This window comes from Phyllobates terribilis, unplaced genomic scaffold (assembly GCF_046119375.1).
Source record: "Phyllobates terribilis strain yellow unplaced genomic scaffold, ASM4611937v1 Scaffold_3__8_contigs__length_932513732, whole genome shotgun sequence".
Taxonomy (NCBI): Eukaryota; Metazoa; Chordata; class Amphibia; order Anura; family Dendrobatidae; genus Phyllobates; species Phyllobates terribilis.
Genome location: NW_027362763.1, coordinates 453,787,825 through 453,806,487, shown reverse-complemented (window position 1 = coordinate 453,806,487; position 18,663 = coordinate 453,787,825). Strand labels below are relative to the sequence as shown.

The window sequence follows — 18,663 nt, the reverse complement described above, 5'->3', positions numbered from 1 at the left end:
GAATGTCGTGAGGATGAACTGGCTCATCCACTACAGTAATATTTTATTAGAAAACACCTAGATCCAACTCATTGTGGTAAAAAACACAAACATACAAAAAACAGCTGAACATGCCATTGCCTTGGATCAAATAATTTGCATACATTACCATTTTTTGTAACAGCATGTAGTTGTTGCATGCATTTGATTGTGCCTGTATGTGTTTGTTTTTCCTTCTCTAATTTTTGTTACTATACAACATATGTCTTGCCATTCCTAAACACCCTGTTGTGGGTCCTCTTCTTCCTTGTTAATACAGCTGGCTTTGCTGTGTAAAATCTCCTTCCCCATATCCTGGTCCCAATATTGTGCTTTTGTGAGAGCAAAGGGAACAAATAGCAGCCAGCAGTATTGTGTTGTCAGGTCTGTGTCAAAAGCAGCAGCACAGTCAGGTATATAAAATAGTTGCACAGATTCTACAGCAACAAAATGGTAGGACATTTTAAATGAAGACTATTTAAAAACCTGCCTAATTTTACATTTGGGGAGCAGATAAAAAATAGAAAAAAATATGTCTAAAGGTGTTTATAACCTATAAGCTGTTAGTTTGCTTTACTTTAATTGTGAGATTGTTATATTGGTATTCCTCACGTGGAGAAATGAGTACAGAAAGAATGAACAGACAACAAATTCAACACTGATACATATGTAAACTTCAAAGTTTGTCAAAAAGCATTTTTTTTCAGAATTTATTTGCCTAAAACGGTTACTATGATTGGTTTACCATTATCATTTATTTATAGACCAACAACATATTCCGCCACACTGCACAATGGAGATTAATAAAAATGTGTCTTCAGTTTGACTTGCGTTAAATGCTTTAACCACAGATGAATTGTTTAGGTATTTGTGATATCTCATTCTTCGAAATAAAATTTACATCAAGGCCTGTAGTGGCCTGTGAAATGACTATTTAGCTTTTCTAATTAGCCTTGTGACAGACCCGAAGTATTGATGGCAATTTTAGACTGGTCCTGACTATTTCTGTTATTTATGGGCTACAGAAACGCTATGTAAAAAGCACTAATGAACAATAAATCAGGCTGTAGCTGTTTAATCGCACCTGTTCTAGGGGGAGAAAGAACCCATTACATCTTGTGTCTCCAGATTCTTCCAGGCTGTATGTGTATATAATGATGATGTATTCCTGCCATCTCCACAGGCTCATTTGTAGCATAAACCGGCAATCTCCTATAATTCAGGAGCCGTAATCTTTGTATTAGACACCTTCTGATGAGTTACCCTGGAACGTCCTTATCAGATGGCTAGTCTATTTCATTATTGACTTTCCCCTAGGCGCAGCATAAGTATTTACTCTCTAAATGGTGGGATTTTTTACCCCATGTTACTCGTGCTGTCTAGAGACAAACATCTGCATTAGCTGTAAAAATGTCAAATCCATTTATGTGTTCAGCAATATAAGCATCGTACAAATTTCCTGAGAGCCACCTTCTTAGGAAAAAAGGATGATGTACTGCGCTGATTCAACAGCAAGTGCCCGAGAAATTTCAAAACCTGAAATGATGCAGTATATTAAGGGTAAACCAAATTTACCAAACCCTGCTGGCACGGTTAGAAAAAAATGTGGGCCTTGTGTTAACTATTCATTGATTTCTCCACATCCAGGACAGGTATAGTAAGTATTACTTCTCCCATACTTTGAGTTCCCATAAACTGTTTCAAAAACTGCTTCTATGTGAACTTGAACACCAAAATACGATGAAAAACTACCGACACTTTGTGCCTCTATTTTTTTTTCCAGTCTAAGACCAGGGTCACACAGCTGTCCGATTATGCTAATGTCACTCTGATCAAACTCTGTTAGAGTTTGACTTGAGTGTCACTTAAGTGTGATCCGATTCTCTCGCATGTAACTGCAGACTTATGAATTCCCCCAGATGATGAGCGGGGATTCGCCGGTTTCTGACCCGGGAACGGAAGGGACTAGAGGGTGCGGCCTTGCTCCATACAAGTGTATGGAAGCAAAGCCCCGACCACTGTCCAGGAGTCTGTATAATGCATACATACCCCTCCGGTCCCAGGTCAGAAACCGGTGAAACCCCGCAGCGCACAGTGTGCGCGCTCTGCGGGGGATTCATAAGCCTGCAGTCACACAGACTGACTGCAGACTTATTGATTTGGACCGGACAGCCCCTCTAAGTTCTCTGTGTTTTCCGCACCTGTGGTATGATTCTCTCATGCGAGAGAATCGGATCACGCTTAGGTGACACTCGGATCAAACTCTGACAGAGTTTGATTCTAGTGACATTAGCATAATTGGCCCAATTCTTTCGTATGACTCCAAGCTTATCGATTTTGACTGGACAACCCCTTCAATTTTTCCATCTTCCTTATTGTCTGTGTCCGTGGTACTCGGACTACACTTGGAAGACATCCAAGTGCAGTCTGATGTGTTACACGTGCTCATATATTTGTATGGGGGTGGTATGATACGATTCGGATGCACTCGTAGCATGTAGACCGTGTTATACGCTCGTGTGAACAAGCCCTAAGTGAATACAATGAGTGGAGCAGACTTCTCCTTCACATTTTCATACTTTAGAGCCTATACGGGTTATTTTTCCAGCACATGAATAAGATTGATGCAGGGCCTCAATAATGATCAGGACACTTTTCAGATTCACAGAAGACTGGCTTCTGCTCTACAGGAACAAAAGGCTTACAAATGCAATGCATCAATTTGTATTTTCCAAATTTATCCAGTATGAGGCCGCATGTAGCTCCCTATATCCAGTATGAGGCCACACGTAGCTCCCTATATCCAGTATGAGGCTGCACGTAGCTCCCTATATCCAGTATGAGGCCGCACGGAGCTCCCTATATACAGTATGAGGCCACATGGAGCTCCCTATATACAGTATGAGGCCCCACGGAGCTTTCTATATACAGTATGAGGCCGCACGGAGCTCCCTATATACAGTATGAGGCCACATGGAGCTCCCTATATACAGTATGAGGCCCCACATAGCTCCCGATATACAGTATGAGGCCACACGGAGCTCCCTATATACAGTATGAGGCCGCACATAGCTCCCTATATACAGTATGAGGCCGCACTTGGCCTCCTTTATACAGTATGAGACCGCACATAGCTGCCTATATACAGTATGAGGCCACACGTAGCTCCTTATATACAGTATGAGGCCGCATGGAGCTTCCTATATAAAGTATGAGGCCGCACAGCGCTGCCTATATACAGTATGAGGCCGTATGTAGCTCCCTATATACAGTATGAGGCAGCACGGAGCTCCCTATATACAGTATGAGGCTGCACAGAGCTCCCTATATACAGTATGAGGCCCCACAGAGCTCCCTATATACAGTATGAGGCCCCACGTAGCTCCCTAGATACACTATGAGCCCCCACATAGCCTCCCTAGATACAGTACACACACAGTCACACATGCAGTCTTGTACACACACACGCAGACACACACACATGCAGTCAGACACCCACAGGGACGCACACAGTCATGCACATGCATTGACACACGCAGTCTTGTACACACACATGCAGTCACACACACACTCAGACACCAGCAGGCACGCACACAGTCATACACATGCAGTCACGAACCTACACACACGCAGTTATGTATACACTTGCCCATATATACGAGTCGCAAAAATTTGCACACACACACACAAACATATATAAAGACACATACGGGCATAAATACATTTGAAGACCTACACAAATATACATATAAACAGAGATATCACACATACATAGATATACACAATCATATATGCACACACAGACACACTGTGTCATACACGCACACGTCACTCACCGTCACCATCCCACAGCTTGGCTCCAGTCCACCTCCTCTCTGGTGGTGAGCAGCAGTGCAGGACGTCAGTTTAGCTGACACGGCGCCGCACAGGGCCGTGTCTGCTAGCTGTGATGCGGCCGGACCAGCACACAAACAAGTTTACAGGTGCAGTGCTGGCCAGCCTGAAGAAGAAGCAGGCGGCCCTACACAGCAGGTGGGGGAGCGGCCCAGAGCCCCCCCGGCCCAACCTGCCTCTGCCTGCTGGGATATGTGCGCTGCACAAAACATTATAATGAGGGCCCCCCCAGAGCCCCGGGTCCCGGGCAGTAGACCAGATTTCCCTCATTATAATCCGCCTATGTATGTAGTAAAACTGATTATGTGCAAAATACATTTTTGAAACGATCAAAAGGGAGCTTGATTCCTCTGAAGCTTTCAGCTTAGTCAAATGCTTTAGCAGGAATATATTCTTGAAGGTAAGGAAGCGTGCCCTTTGTATAGTCACACAAACTATTAAACAGTTTGTTACTTTCTCATTATTGCAGCTATAAGAAGTCATTCTCCTGCAAAGCCTGTCCTCATCTTTGTGTCATCCAGACGTCAAACCCGACTCACTGCTATCGATTTGATTGCATTTCTAGCAACTGAAAATGACCCCAAGCAGTGGCTCAATATGGATGAAAGGGAGGTATGTACTTATAATATCCTGTTTACATGTTTTAGAATATTGCTTGAATATTCCCACAAGAAGTCTTTTCTTACTAATATATTTAATGCAACTATATCTAATAAATTGTGATCAGTACAGGAGCTCACATCGTTTGTTCATCTTTAGTGGTGCAAGACTAAGTCCAGAAACTATCATTTTGCTTATTTTAAATGTGTGTCAATGAAAGACTGGTTCCTAAAGGATTGAGGAAGAATACTATTAGATGTTCATATAAAGGGGTTCAGATACAAGTGATTCTGCTGTTTATATCTTTTAAAGGGGTTGTCTAGTTCAACAATAACTGATAAAATGCTCTCTGAAATATTAGAAGGGTCTCTTAATCACTGTGTATGATCTATTGTAGAGCGTGGGTATGCAACTAGTAGATCTCTGACAAGTCCCTAGTACATCACTGATGCTCTAAGTATGTATGGATGCCATTCAAAGTCCATACGTTTTGGACTAAAGTAGTGGCGCCCTCTGTGTTTATTTCTCAATATTGACTTAAAAATCCTTCCCTACTCTGAGGATTCAGTTCTTAGGTGTTTTCTTCAATTTTGAGATAGCATTTGCAGCTTTGTAATGTCAGATTGAAATATTGTATTTGTCTGAAAATGTAAAATCTTGCAAATGTGAATGTTGTTACATATGGAGCAAACCTCCATATTCAGAAATCCTCAAAATAGCAACGGTCATTTGAAATTTTATTGATAAATCAATAGCACACATGAAAATAAAAACTTTGCAAATATTTATCAGATCAATTGACTTGAAGTTGTGTGAGTGGGAATCTGACTGTCAGAGACAGCCAGGTGCCCAGAAAGTTTATTACCGTATGTGCCATCTCTATTGCTGTATACACAATGCTGAACAAGCGCTGTGTATGCTGTGTTTTTTTGTCCATGTGGATTAAAAAAAAGAAAATTTAATCATAGAATGTTAGAGTTGGAGGGGACCTCCGCAGTCATCATGTCCAACCCCCTGCTCACTGCAGGATTCACTAAACCATCTCAGACAGATATCTGTTCAGCCTCTGTTTGAAGACTTCCATTGAAGGAGAACTCTCCACCTCTCGGGGCAGCCTGCTCCACTCATTGATCACCCTCACAGTCAAAACGTTTTCTAATATCTAATCTGTATCTTCTCCCATTCAGTTTCATCCCATTGCTTCTAGTCTTTCCTTGTGTAAATGAGAATAAAGATGATCCTTCTACAGTGTGACAGCCCTTGAGAAATTTGTAGACAGCTATTACTTCTCTCAGTCTTCTCTTTTGCAAGCTAAACATTCCCAAATCCTCTAACCGTTCCTCATAGGACATTGTTTGCAGACCGGTCACCATCCTGGTCACTCATCTCTGAACCTGCTCCAGTTTCTTAATGTGATGCCCAGAACTGGACACAGTATTTCAGATGAGGCCTGACCAAAGAGGAGTAGAAGCGGATAATTACTTCATTATCAGTTTAAAGAGCTGTGAACTTTTTCTCAGTCCATATATTTAAGTATTTTTTGGGGATTCATTTTTATGTCACTGTCATTTTCTCTCTAATATACCATCCCCAGTTACAAGTGAAATAAGCTGGAAATTAATCCCTCCCCGACATTTGCACTACATATGTCGTCTTCGGGAAGGACTTCCCGACCGATGCAAAATATATACGTCATGGCGATCGCCGCCGGTTGTCAGCTGATTCTGACAGCTGACACCCTGGACTCAGTGCCAGGAGCGGTGTCGCACCGATCCCGGCACTTTAACCCGCTAAATGCTTCGATAGCAGTATTTAGCATGCAGGCAGAGGGGCTGTCTGAGGGAAGAAAGCTCCTCTGCCATTGGATCAGAGACCCCACAACGTCATTGCGGGGCCCGTTCGTTACCATGGTGACCCGATGTCATGACTACATCCGGGTCACCAGAGCTAGCAAAGTTGATAGATCATGCGCAGTGAGTGATCTGAAAACTTTGCCTGTCAGTGCAGGGCTTACAGTTTACATAACATAGGAATGCTGCTGCATCGCTATGCTATACAAGCAATCAGTCTGCAAATAGTGAAAGTCCCATAGTGGGACAAAGTGAAAAAGTAAAAAAAAAGTTAATAAAAATGAAAAAAAATTGTAAAAATATATAAAAAAAAATAAATAAATCACAAAATAATAATAAATATACAGTACAGACCAAAAGTTTGGACACACCTTCTCATTTAAAGATTTTACTGTATTTTCATAACTATGAAAATTGTACATTCACACTGAAGGCATCAAAACTATGAATTAACACATGTGGAATTATTTAATTTACAAAAAAGTGTGAAACAACTGAAAATATGTCTTATATTCTAGGTTCTTCAAAGTAGCCACCTTTTGCTTTGATGACTGCTTTGCACACTCTTGGCATTCTCTTGATGAGCTTCAAGAGGTAGTCACCGGAAATGGTTTTCACTTCACAGGTGTGCCCTGTCAGGTTTAATAAGTGGGATTTCTTGCATTATAAATGGGGTTGGGACCATCAGTTGTGTTGTGCAGAAGTCAGGTGGATACACAGCTGATAGTCCTACTGAATAGACTGTTAGAATTTGTATTATAGCAAGAAAAAGCAGCTAAGTAAAGAAAAACGAGTGGCCATCATTACTTTAAGAAATGAAGGTCAGTCAGTGCGAAAAATTGGGAAAACTTTGAAATTGACCCCAAGTGCAGTTGCAAAAACCATCAAGCGCTACAAAGAAACTGGCTCACATGAGGACCGCCCCAGGAAAGGAAGACCAAGAGTCACCTCTGCTTCTGAGGATTAGTTTATCCAAGTCACAAGCCACAGAAATCGCAGGTTAACAGCAGCTCAGATTAGAGACCAGGTCAGTGCCACACAGAGTTCTAGCAGCAGACACATCTCTTCAACAACTGTTAAGAGGAGACTTTGTGCAGCAGGCCTTCATGGTAAAATAGCTGCTAGAAAACCACTGCTAAGAACAGGCAACAAGCAGAAGAGACTTGTTTGGGCTAAAGAACACAAGGAATGAACATTATACCAGTGGAAATCTGTGCTTTGGTCTGATGAGTCCAAATTTGAGATCTTTGGTTCCAACCACCGTGTCAGAAAAGGTGAACGGATGGACTCTACATGCCTGGTTCCCACCGTGAAGCATGGAGGAGTAGGTGTGATGGTGTGGGGGTGCTTTGCTGGTAACACTGTTGGGGATTTATTCAAAATTGAAGGCATACTGAACCAGAATGGCTACCACAGCATCTTGTAGCGGCATGCTATTCCATCCGGTTTACGTTTAGTTGGATCATCATTTATTTTTCAACAGGACAATGACCCCAAACACACCTCCAGGCTGTGTAAGGGCTATTTGGCCAAGAAGGAGAGTGATGGGGTGCTACGCCGGACCTGAACCCAATCGAGATGGTTTGGGGTGAGCTGGACCGCAGAGTGAAGGTAAAAGGGCCAACAAGTGCTAAGCATCTCTGGGAACGCCTTCAAGATTGTTGGAAAACCATTTCCAGTGATTACCTCTTATAGCTCATCAAGAGAATGCCAGGAGTGTGCAAAGCAGTCATCAAAGCAAAAGGTGGCTACTTTGAAGAAACTAGAATATAAGACATATTTTTAGTTGTTTCACACTTTTTTGTTAAGTATATAATTCCACATGTGTTAATTCATAGTTTTGATGCCTTCAGTGTGAATGTACAATTTTCAAAGTCATGAAAATACAGAAAAATCTTTAAATAAGAAAATTTTGGTCTGTACTGTATATACCGGTGCATCTCACTAAATTAGAATATGATGATGCTCACCTCAATGAGAATGAATAGTAGAAGTCTCTAAGATTTATGGGTGAGATCATTCCATTTATATTCCCTTTCTCTTTCCCAGGTGTATTTAAACTGGGGATATGTGGTATAGGGTTAGAAATTAAGTGAGTCCTGTCCCTGGCCCTTGGTGTATGTGTACAATTTAAGTATCATAACCATGAAAGAGGGTTATTTATTTTGGGAAGACTCTAACACTACAAATTGCTGCTTTATGGGTGAATAAATATGTTACCTTTATATTTTCTCCTATCTAACAAGCATCTTTCAATATATATTTTACATTGACCCTTATCTAGTTAGTATTAAAATAAGATGGTCACTGAAGTGTACCATTAGATGCTGTTTGTTGTATGACCATTATTGCATCTGAGCAGGATCTTTCTGGGTAAATTTTCCTGCATTGAATATAGGTGGGGTAACCATTTATACATGTGAAAGGTCATGTGAACACCTGATGTTATTGTGTGTGATAACTGGAGAAAAGGAGTGTATGAGTGGATCACTCTTTTATTGTGTATATGTCAGTCTGTGAGCACTTGCACCTTATTTTATTAAAAGTCTTTGATTAAAAGTTAAATTTTAATTGATACAAGCTACTTCAGTCAACAAATTTTGGGGCCTATGCTGTGCCCGCTACTAAAGAAAATGAGTATTCCCTGCTTCCCATGCCCATGGGCGTGGAGAGCAATGAATATTCATTTTCCTTAATAGCCGGCACACTGTAGCCACAGCGCGGCTCCTGCTGTCGCTCTGCGGTCAGTGTGCCTGCTATTAAATCTCATGAATATTCCCTACAACCCAACCCCATAGACAACAGAGCGGCAGCAGGAGCCTCACTGCGGTACAGTGTGCCGGCTGTTGAAGAGACTGAATGGTCACTGCTCCCCACGCACACAGTCCCGGCGTGGGGAGCAGTAACTATTCCGGCACAGCACTTCACTGTGTGAGAGCGCATGGCAAGGACGCCATGCGCGGCTCACACAGTGAGAGTGTCGGACAGCGCCGGAGGAGAGAGGAGGTGAGTATGATTGTTTATTTTTTTCGTGGGCAGAGTGATGGGGGCTCAAGGGGTGCCATGCGTACCTGGATGGGACTCAAGGGGTGGCATGCATACCAGGATGGGGGATCAAGGGGGTGCCATGCATTCCAAGAATAGTGGCTCAAGGGGGTGCCATGCATTCCAAGAATAGTGGCTCAAGGGGTGCCATGCATACCAGGATCGGGGAGGATCAGGGGTGCCATGCATACCAGGATGGGGGCTCAAGGGGTGCCATGCATACCAGGATGGGGGCTCAAGGGGTGCCATGCATACCAGGATGGGGTTTCAAGGGGTGCCATGCATACCAGGATGGGGGATCAGGGGTGCCATGCATACCAGAATGGGGGATCAAGGGGTGCCATGCATACAAGGATGGGGGCTCAAGAGGTGCCATGCATACCAGGATGGGGGCTCAAGGGTTGCCATGCATACCAGGATGGGGGCTCAAGGGGTGCCATGCATACCAGGATGGGGGCTCAAGGGGTGCCATGCATACCAGGATGGGGGCTCAAGGGGTGCCATGAATGCCAGAATGGGGGTTAAAGGGGTGCCATGAATGCCAGGATTGGGGATCAAGGGGTGCCATGCATACCAGGATGGGGGCTCAAGAGGTGCCATGCATACCAGGATGGGGGCTCAAGGGGTGCCATGCATACCAGGATGGGGGCTCAAGGGGTGCCATGCATACCAGGATGGGGGCTCAAGGGGTGCCATTCATACCAGGATGGGGGCTCAAGGGGTGCCATGAATGCCAGGATGGGGGTTCAAGGGGTGCCATGAATGCCAGGATGGGGGATCAAGGGGTGCCATGCATACCAGGATGGGGATGAGGGCCACGTATACCAGGAAGGAGGGGCCATACATACCAGGATGGAGGATATTAACAGAATTGGGGGACATTACCCCTATACCAGTGTCAGCAGCAAACCCCCTCCCCGATAACAGTGCATCATAACCACATTTTTTCCTTACTATTTTTTCCTATTTTCGTCCTCTAAAACCTAGGTGCGTCTTATGGTCTGGTGTGTCTTATATTCTGAAAAATATGGTAAATGCCAGTCATATCAAATAAATTTTACCACTATCATGAAGTACAATATGTCACAAAAAATAGTCTCAGAATCAGTGGGATCTGTTGAAGCGTTCCAGAGTAATTATTTCATAAATTGACACTGATCAGAATTGTAAAATTTGGTCCGGTCATGAAGGTGAAACAGGCTCTGTGGTGAAGGGTTAAAATATTGAAATGCCTCCCTCCTCCCCCAAAAAAAGGTCTTTTTTTTACCTTATGGGGATACAATGTGCACAATGAATGAAAAATACAATTAATAAAACCATAAATAAAAAATAACAGGGAAAAAAATGAATTTAAAAATATATATAAAAAATGCCATTGTCAATCAAAATCTCTATTACTTGCCTCGCCCCTGTAAAAAAAACGAAAATGTGCCAGGAATGGGGGTAAATGGTCTGGTGTTGAACTGGTTAATATGTCATAGTGACAAGACTGATCATTGAAGGTCCAGATTATAAGGCTCCGATCAACAGTGAAAGCAAAGGGATAGCAGCCTTCAAATAAGTGATTTGTACCATTGACTATGTATAACACTGCCCGGTTGAGAAATGGCTTTATGAGAAGTAGATGAGTTCCTTCTCTGCTGCACTCAGAGGGAAGAGCCAATCACAGCAAAAGAGATGCATCGTGTATCGCTTCTGCCCCTTCTTTTCTAGGATCCGTGGGGGCCTCAGCACAAATCAGCATGCCGGAATGTACATTACACCACAAATAATATAAGAGCATACATGGCTTACTACTTGAAAAGATTTTAAGGAAACTGTGGGTGAAGCAATTGACTTTCAAGAACATTTTTTTTTCAGATGTTTTATTGAAAAAAAACGTGAACTGCTTAAAAGTTCTTAGATGTAACAAAGCAAAGAAATCAAATTAATTGTCATTAGATGTACGGTAGCAGCATTTTTCAGTCTTGTGTTTCTGCCTGCACGCCTGGTGCTGGACCTAACAATAGTGAAAGTTTTTACTGCTTACAGCTGTGCATGTGCAATCATTAGCATCAGTGCTTTCTATATTTCTGGTCATCTGCTCATAAATGGTGAATTTTGTATTCCATGGAGTACTTTATTAACTTGCCTGAATAGCTGTTTTTTTTCCCTTGAATATTGTGAGAGGGATGTGAATATTGTGCTACTGGGAAGGCGTAAAAGTAATGTCCATTCTTAAACAGAAACGTTTTCAAAATATGCAATTCAATATCCATTTATACAGTATATGAGTGCATTAACATCCTTATATAAATGCCTCAGAACTATAGGTCATGTTGTTCTAGCCAGGCTTTAAACTTCTCTTAGTATATAGGTTGTGAAAATATGAATTTCCTATAGTTACAGCGGCTCCTGGATGTTAGACTAACTGCGAAGAAGCTTCATACTATAGCCATTATCTTCAAATGCGCACAGGCAGTTTATTACAAATGGACCAATGTCCTCTACTATTTTCATATGGACATCATAGATGGTCTCCTCAAGACCCGATTTGAGTCAGGACAGTGTGTTGGTGCGTAATAGTGGGTTTTGCTTTGATGGACCAAATATGTCCAAACAGTACATTGTCTGGATACATTTTATTGGCTGCCGTTTAATTTTCACATCCCCTTTATCAGCTGGTTGTCATAAAAACAACATGTTTGCAGTCCTTGAAATAGTATTCATAACCTCTGAACTTTTCCACAATTTTTCACATTTTTTCACATTACACCCACAAACTTAAATGTATTTTATTGGGATCTTATGTAATATTCCAACACAAAGTAGCAAGTATTTGTGAAGTGTAAAGGAAATTATAGATTGTTTTCTAATTATTTAAAAAATGTAAACCTGAAAATTGCGATGAGCATTTGTATTTAGCCTCCTGTTGTCTGAATACATTCCTGAGTGACCAATTGAATCCAGAAGTCACATAAATACAGAGGTTTGTTTCAGAATAATAAAGATTAAATAGCATCATGAAAACCAAAGAACACACCAGACAGGTCAGGGATAACGTTGTGGGGAAAAGAAAAGCTGGGTTAGGTTATAAAAAAAAAATAATAATTTAGAAAACCATAGGTCATTTCCTTTACACTTCACAAACACTTACTACTTTGTGTTGGTATATTACATAAAATCCCAATAAAATACATACAAGCTTATGGATGTAATATGAAAAAATGTGGAAAAGTCAGGAGCTATGTATACATTTTCAAGGCACTGTAGATGATAAATGTGTAATCGATGGGGGGTGCAGTACTAGTACTCCAACTGATCATGAGAACAGGGTCCCAAAGTCCCCTGTATGAATGAAGCAGAAATAAACATGTTAAACCATTGCTTTATTCCGTGTTTGTAGGCATGGTTGTCACACATGCTCCCTTCATTTACCCCGGGGACTTTGAGCCCCCAATTCGCAAAGTCATAAGCGTTGCAGCAAGAGGACCCCCAGCAATCATACTTTTATCATCTATTTTATGGAATAGTGTGAAAAATGTTGTTTATGGGACATTCTCTTTAAATGAGTAGCTAAATGCAGGGCACCAAGGTGATACCCGCTAATTGCCTAGCGTAAGACAAACCATAACGTCATTGATCAACTTAGTTTTTATAAGAGGCTGACTTGGTGAGAAAATACATTTAAAATGAAAGGGGTTTCCCTGGCTGAATATACATTTCTACAGTCACTGCAGATTGCAAAATCTTGATGATATGCAGCATGCACACTGTCAGCAGTCACCTCTTTCGCCTACTCCAGTGGCTGGCATTTTGCATGCTAGTAGTCACATGTCAACTTGCAACTTTTCCTGGTTTTCTTTCTCTTGAGGGAAGTAGATGAAGAATTTCATCAGCACACGTCCTCATCTGTGCAAATCTCATAATTGCAGTTACATGACGACCACTGGAAAACGGGGAAGAAGGGGAATCCTGACAGTGTGCTTAGTGCTGGTGATCTCAGAAATCTTTCTTCAATCACAAAACGCACTAGTTTAGCCTCACATTAATGAGACATAAAATTAAATGACTTCCACACGTTCCTTGTAAAGTTCTTAATTGATAAAGAAAGTACTAATACACCTTGACGTTCTGTAACAGTCTTTCCTAATTGTTTTTATGCCGTGCTGTTAACTATAAAAGTCACTGGTTGCCAATAATGTCACATATCCAAGTGCTGATCTACCAGAGCAGCTTGCTTAATATATTAATTCTGTTTTATTGCCAGTGTTTGCATCTAGCAGCTAGCATGGAACGCCAACATGCCGGAGCTCTCCTGAGAACTGGGGTTTTATGACAGAAAAGTGCCTCATAAAAAGTGAACACTTAATTATAAGAAAGAAGTTTTTACTTCATTTAACATCTGCAGCAGATGTAATGTTAGTAAATCTCCATGTTAAAGACCTGTGTTTCTTGGCACCGCTCTCTTTCGCTGGGCATTGCAGGCAATCAAGGGGCATTACTCAGTAGCATATGGTAAGAATCTGATGTGCCCTGAAATTAGAACACTAATAGTGTTCTGTAAAAATAAAGAGAAAAACCAACAGCGGCGACCACAGATCCGCTCCAAAAGAAAAAGTCTGTGCACTTAGCATCTTGAAACAATATATCACACTCTAAGGGACAGAACGAGGCTGCACAATCTGTTAGCTCATTCTTGTCCAATCTGGTCTGGTCTTTTCTTTTGGAGCCAGCATTGTCATCATCGTGCTGAGTTATACCCTGCATCAGACACAGGGCAATGTATCTACTCAGATGGAATCCCATCCTCAACAAAGGCACCAATAAATTCTAACACGTTGGGAAGCAGGTATCCGAACCATACGCAAAGGCTCAACATTTTACACATGCTCCCACGAGGGGGGTTTACTACTTCTATGCTTTGAAGAAGAGAAGAAGATCTGTCATGAAGAAAATATTAGCAACTTCTAAGTGTAAGAAATCTTTCTTATTGTATGTGACAGAGTACTAACTGTGTTGGTCAGAAATGGTAAAGCATAGTCTTTCTTTGAGGAGCAAAAATTATTTTTGATTCAATTTCTTTGTGACTTTTAATAATGAGGATCCGATTATTCCAATTCCACTGATGAAGTATGTTGTGAGCCGGTTTCATAAAATTTCTGCATTTTTTTTTTTAATCGTTTAATTTCAACATATATTTTTGACATTGAGATCATGAGGAAAGTAGGGGAAAATGCAGGACAGTGAAAGAATTCCATGTCAATGATGTCAGTGATCATAGCTTGTGTTCTACCGTTCTTCAACCCCTTTACCGCCGAAGGTGGTAAGCAAGTTAATGACCAGGCCAATTTTTACACTTTTGACCACTGTCACTTTATGAGGTAATTACTCTGGAACGCTTCAACGGCTCCCACTGATTCTGAGATTGTATTTTCGTGACATATTGTACTTCATGATAGTGGTAACATTTTTTCAATATGACTTGCGTTACTTTGTGAAAAAATCGGAAATTTGGCGAAAGTTTTGCAATTTTCCATCCTTGAATTTTCATGCCCTTAAATCAGAGAGATATGTCACACAAAATAGTTAATAAATAACATTTACCAGCGATTTCCCAATTTTCCAACAAAATTTACAAAACCATTTTTTTAGGAACCATATCACATTTGAAGTGACTTTGAGGGGCCTTTATGACAGAAACGTGACACCATTCTAAAAACTGCACCCCTCCAGGTGCTCAAAACTACATTCAAGAAGTTTATGAACATTTAACTTTTTTTGACAATTTTTTTATTTTTGCAAGGGTAGCAGGAAAAAATGTACCCCAAAATTTGTTGTGCAATTTCTTCTGAGCACGCTGATACCCCATATGTGGGTGAAAATCACTGTTTGGGCACATGGCAGTATTCGGAAGGAAAGGAGCGCCATTTAACTTTTTGAATGTAAAATTTGCTTGAATAATTAGCGGATGCCATGTTGTGTTTGGAGAGCCCCTGATGTGCCTAAACAATGGAAAACCCCCACAAGTGACACCATTTTGGAAACTAGACTCCTCAGGGAACTTATCTAGATATGTGGTGAACACCTTGAACCCCCAGGTGCTTCACAGAAGTTTATAAAATTGAGCCTTAAAAATACATTTTTCACATTTTTCCCACAAAAATGTTTTTCAACCCCCAATTTTGCATTTTCATAATGGTAACAGGAGAAATTGAACTATGCCATTTGTTGTGAAATTTCTCCTGAGTAAGCTGATATCCCATATGTGGGGGAAAACCACTGCTTGGGCGCATGTTTCCTAAACAGTGGAAACCGCCCACAAGTAACCCCATTTTGAAAACTAGACCCCTCAAGGAACTTATCTAAATGTGTGGTGAGCACCCTGAACCTCCAGGTGCTTCACAAAACTTTAGAATGTAGAGTCGTGAAAATAAAAAAATCTAACTTTTTCCGCAAAAAGTTCTACTTGCCAATTGTGGGAGGTCTGTCAGCCATCCAATGGAGAGCAGTTGTTTTCCTAACCGAGAATAAGGTTTCCCTGAGAATGACTTGAGTTTGATGCTGCCAATGTTCTTCGTCTAACAACCCAAATAACGCCAGTTTAGGTTCACACAATATACAGTGGCATGTAAAAGTTTGGGCACCCCTGGTCAAAGTTAGTGTTATTGTGAACAGTTAAGCAAGTTGAAGATGAAATGATCTCTAAAAGGCCTAAAGTTAAAGATAACAGATTTCCTTTGTATTTTAAGCAAAAAATATATATTTTTTAATCTTTTACATTTTAAAAATGACGAAAAAGGAAAATGGACCAATGCAAAAGTTTGGGCATCCTGCATGGTTAGTACCTAGTAGCACCCCCTTTTGAAAGTATCACAGCTTGTAAAAGCTTTTTGTAGCAAGACAAGAGTCTTTCAATTCTTGTTTGAGGGATTTTCATCCATTCTTCCTTGGAAAATCCTTCCAGTTCTGTGAAATTCCTTGGTCATCTTGCATGCACTGCTATTTTGAGGTCTAGCCACAGATTTTCATTGATGTTCAGAAGAGGGGACTGTGAGGGCCATTGTAAAACCTTCAGCTTGCACCTTTCGAAGTAGCCTATTGTGTATTTTGATGTTTGTTTAGGATCATTAACCATTTGTAGAAGCCATCCTCTTTTCAACTTCAGCATATTTACAGATGGTGTTATGTTTGCATCAAGAATTTGTTGAAATTTCATTGCATCCATTGTTCCCTCTACTCGTGAAATGTCCCCTGTACCATTGGCTGCAACACAACCCCAAAGCATGACTGATCCACCCCTATGCTTAATAGTTGGCGAGATGTTATTTTCCTGAAATTTGGTGGCCTTTTTTCTCCACACATACCTTTGATCATTGTGGCCAAAGACTTCTATTTTAACCTTTTCGGTCGACCGAACTTGTTTCCAAAATGTATCAGGCTTGTTTAGATGTTCTTTTGCATACTTCTGATGCTGAATTTTATGGTGAGGCTGCAGGAGAGGTTTTCTTCTGATAACTCTTCCATGAAGGTCATATTTGTGCAGGTGTCTCTGAACAGTAGAACAATGAACCACAAAGCCAGAGTCTGTTAAATCTTTCTGTAGGTCTTTTGAGGTCAAGCGGGGGTTCTGATTTGCCTCTCTAGCAATCGTACGAACAGCTCTCACTGAAATTTTGCTTGGTCTTCCAGACCTTATCTTGACCTTCACTGTTCCTGTTAACTGCCATTTCTTAATTACATTTTAAACTGAGGAAAGGGCAACTTGAAAACACTTTGCTATTTTCTTATAGCCTTCTCCTGCTTTATGGGCCTCCGCCATTTTCATTTTCAGAGTGCTAGGAAGCTGCTTAGAAGAACCCATGGCTGCTGTTTTTTTGGCATAAAGTTAGAGGAGGCTTGGTTTTTATAAAGCTGGGAAATTTTCATCACCTGGCATTTCCTAACGATGGTAGTGAACAGGCCATAACCCTAAAAGGCTAATTAAGGTCAGAAACCTTGGTCAAAATTATCAAAGCACACAAATCTCCAAGGGTGCCCAAACTTTTGCATAGGCCAATTTGACTTATTATAATTTTTTTTAAATGAAAAAAAAGACCATCTATATACTTATTTGCCTAAAATACAACTGAAATATGTCATCTTTAACAATATGCCTTTTAGAGATCATTTCATCTTCAACTTGCTTAACTGTTCACAATAACAGTGATTTTGACCAGGGGTGCCCAAACTTTTACATGCCACTGTAAGAATTGACAATAGAATGGACAACAGCCTAAAAATATTAATCCAAAAAGAGGATATTGGGGGGCAAGACAATATTATATGCCAAAAGTCAGCATTCGGAGAATCGCAATGATGGCATTCTGCAGAAAGGGTCCTGCCCATCTTATGTACATCAACAGGAGACATATAAGTTTGATAGATAATATAATGCTGGATCAACTTATTGTTAAACGCCGGTGAGGCCACATGATGTGAAGAAATCACATCATGTTAGTTCTCTGATGACAATTACATTAGTAAAGTTTGTGACTAAGTTTCCAGAACATGGCATGCAACTTCCTATGCAGCCTTTAAACCCTAAAGGTACATTTAGACAGACTAATGAAAACTGATGGAAACATTCGTTAATACGATAACCTTGTCCCCATTCAGCATCATGTTGTCGGCAGCTAATTCCTTGTTTACCCCAGACAATGTGCTTCCGATAACTATGAATTCTATGGAAGCAGTTTGTTGGGTGATTACTAGCTTATTTATCGCGGCCGACAGTTATGAATGTTCCTTCACTGTTTATCAGCGTGTAGGATATTTACTGAAAATATCTAAGATAACATCAACAGCAAAGTCCTATTAATTGACCTCTTGTTTAGTATGTGGAGCGCTGTGATAGTAATCTGGATGCTGCAGACACGTTTTACTCCACTATAATTTTGAAAATCGGTGGCGGTCCAAATTCATAAGCCCCCACATACACATTATACAGCAGTGAGCTGAGTAACAGTTTGGTCGATCGTTCAGCCAGCAGTTATCTCGGCTTTTTCTCCCATACACAGGCACTCTCCTGTGTTCTCTATGAGACATGTCTGTCGGCGGGATATCACAGGGAAAGCAATAGGATTGGCAATTCGAAATCAGACATGCCACATTTATATCTTCCCCGACAATAGACTGTTGGCTGAACCCATTGTTATCGGCGGGTTCGACCCACATTAAACTAATGTGTATGAGGGGCTATAGACTCTACAGCTGTAATTATCCTGATGTTGCTATT

The 18,663-nt window shown here is 41.0% G+C and overlaps 1 protein-coding gene across 2 annotated transcripts in view; it reads left to right on the top strand.

Moving 5' to 3' along the window:
- ASCC3 (activating signal cointegrator 1 complex subunit 3) overlaps positions 1 to 18,663 on the top strand; it is a 702,790-nt gene that overhangs the window by 555,814 nt on the left and 128,313 nt on the right. For both annotated transcript variants that reach the window (XM_073675761.1, XM_073675762.1), the window contains exon 30: positions 4,382 to 4,524. In XM_073675761.1, coding sequence (XP_073531862.1) covers positions 4,382 to 4,524 — 143 coding nt within the window. The remainder of the gene's footprint in view (positions 1 to 4,381; positions 4,525 to 18,663) is intronic.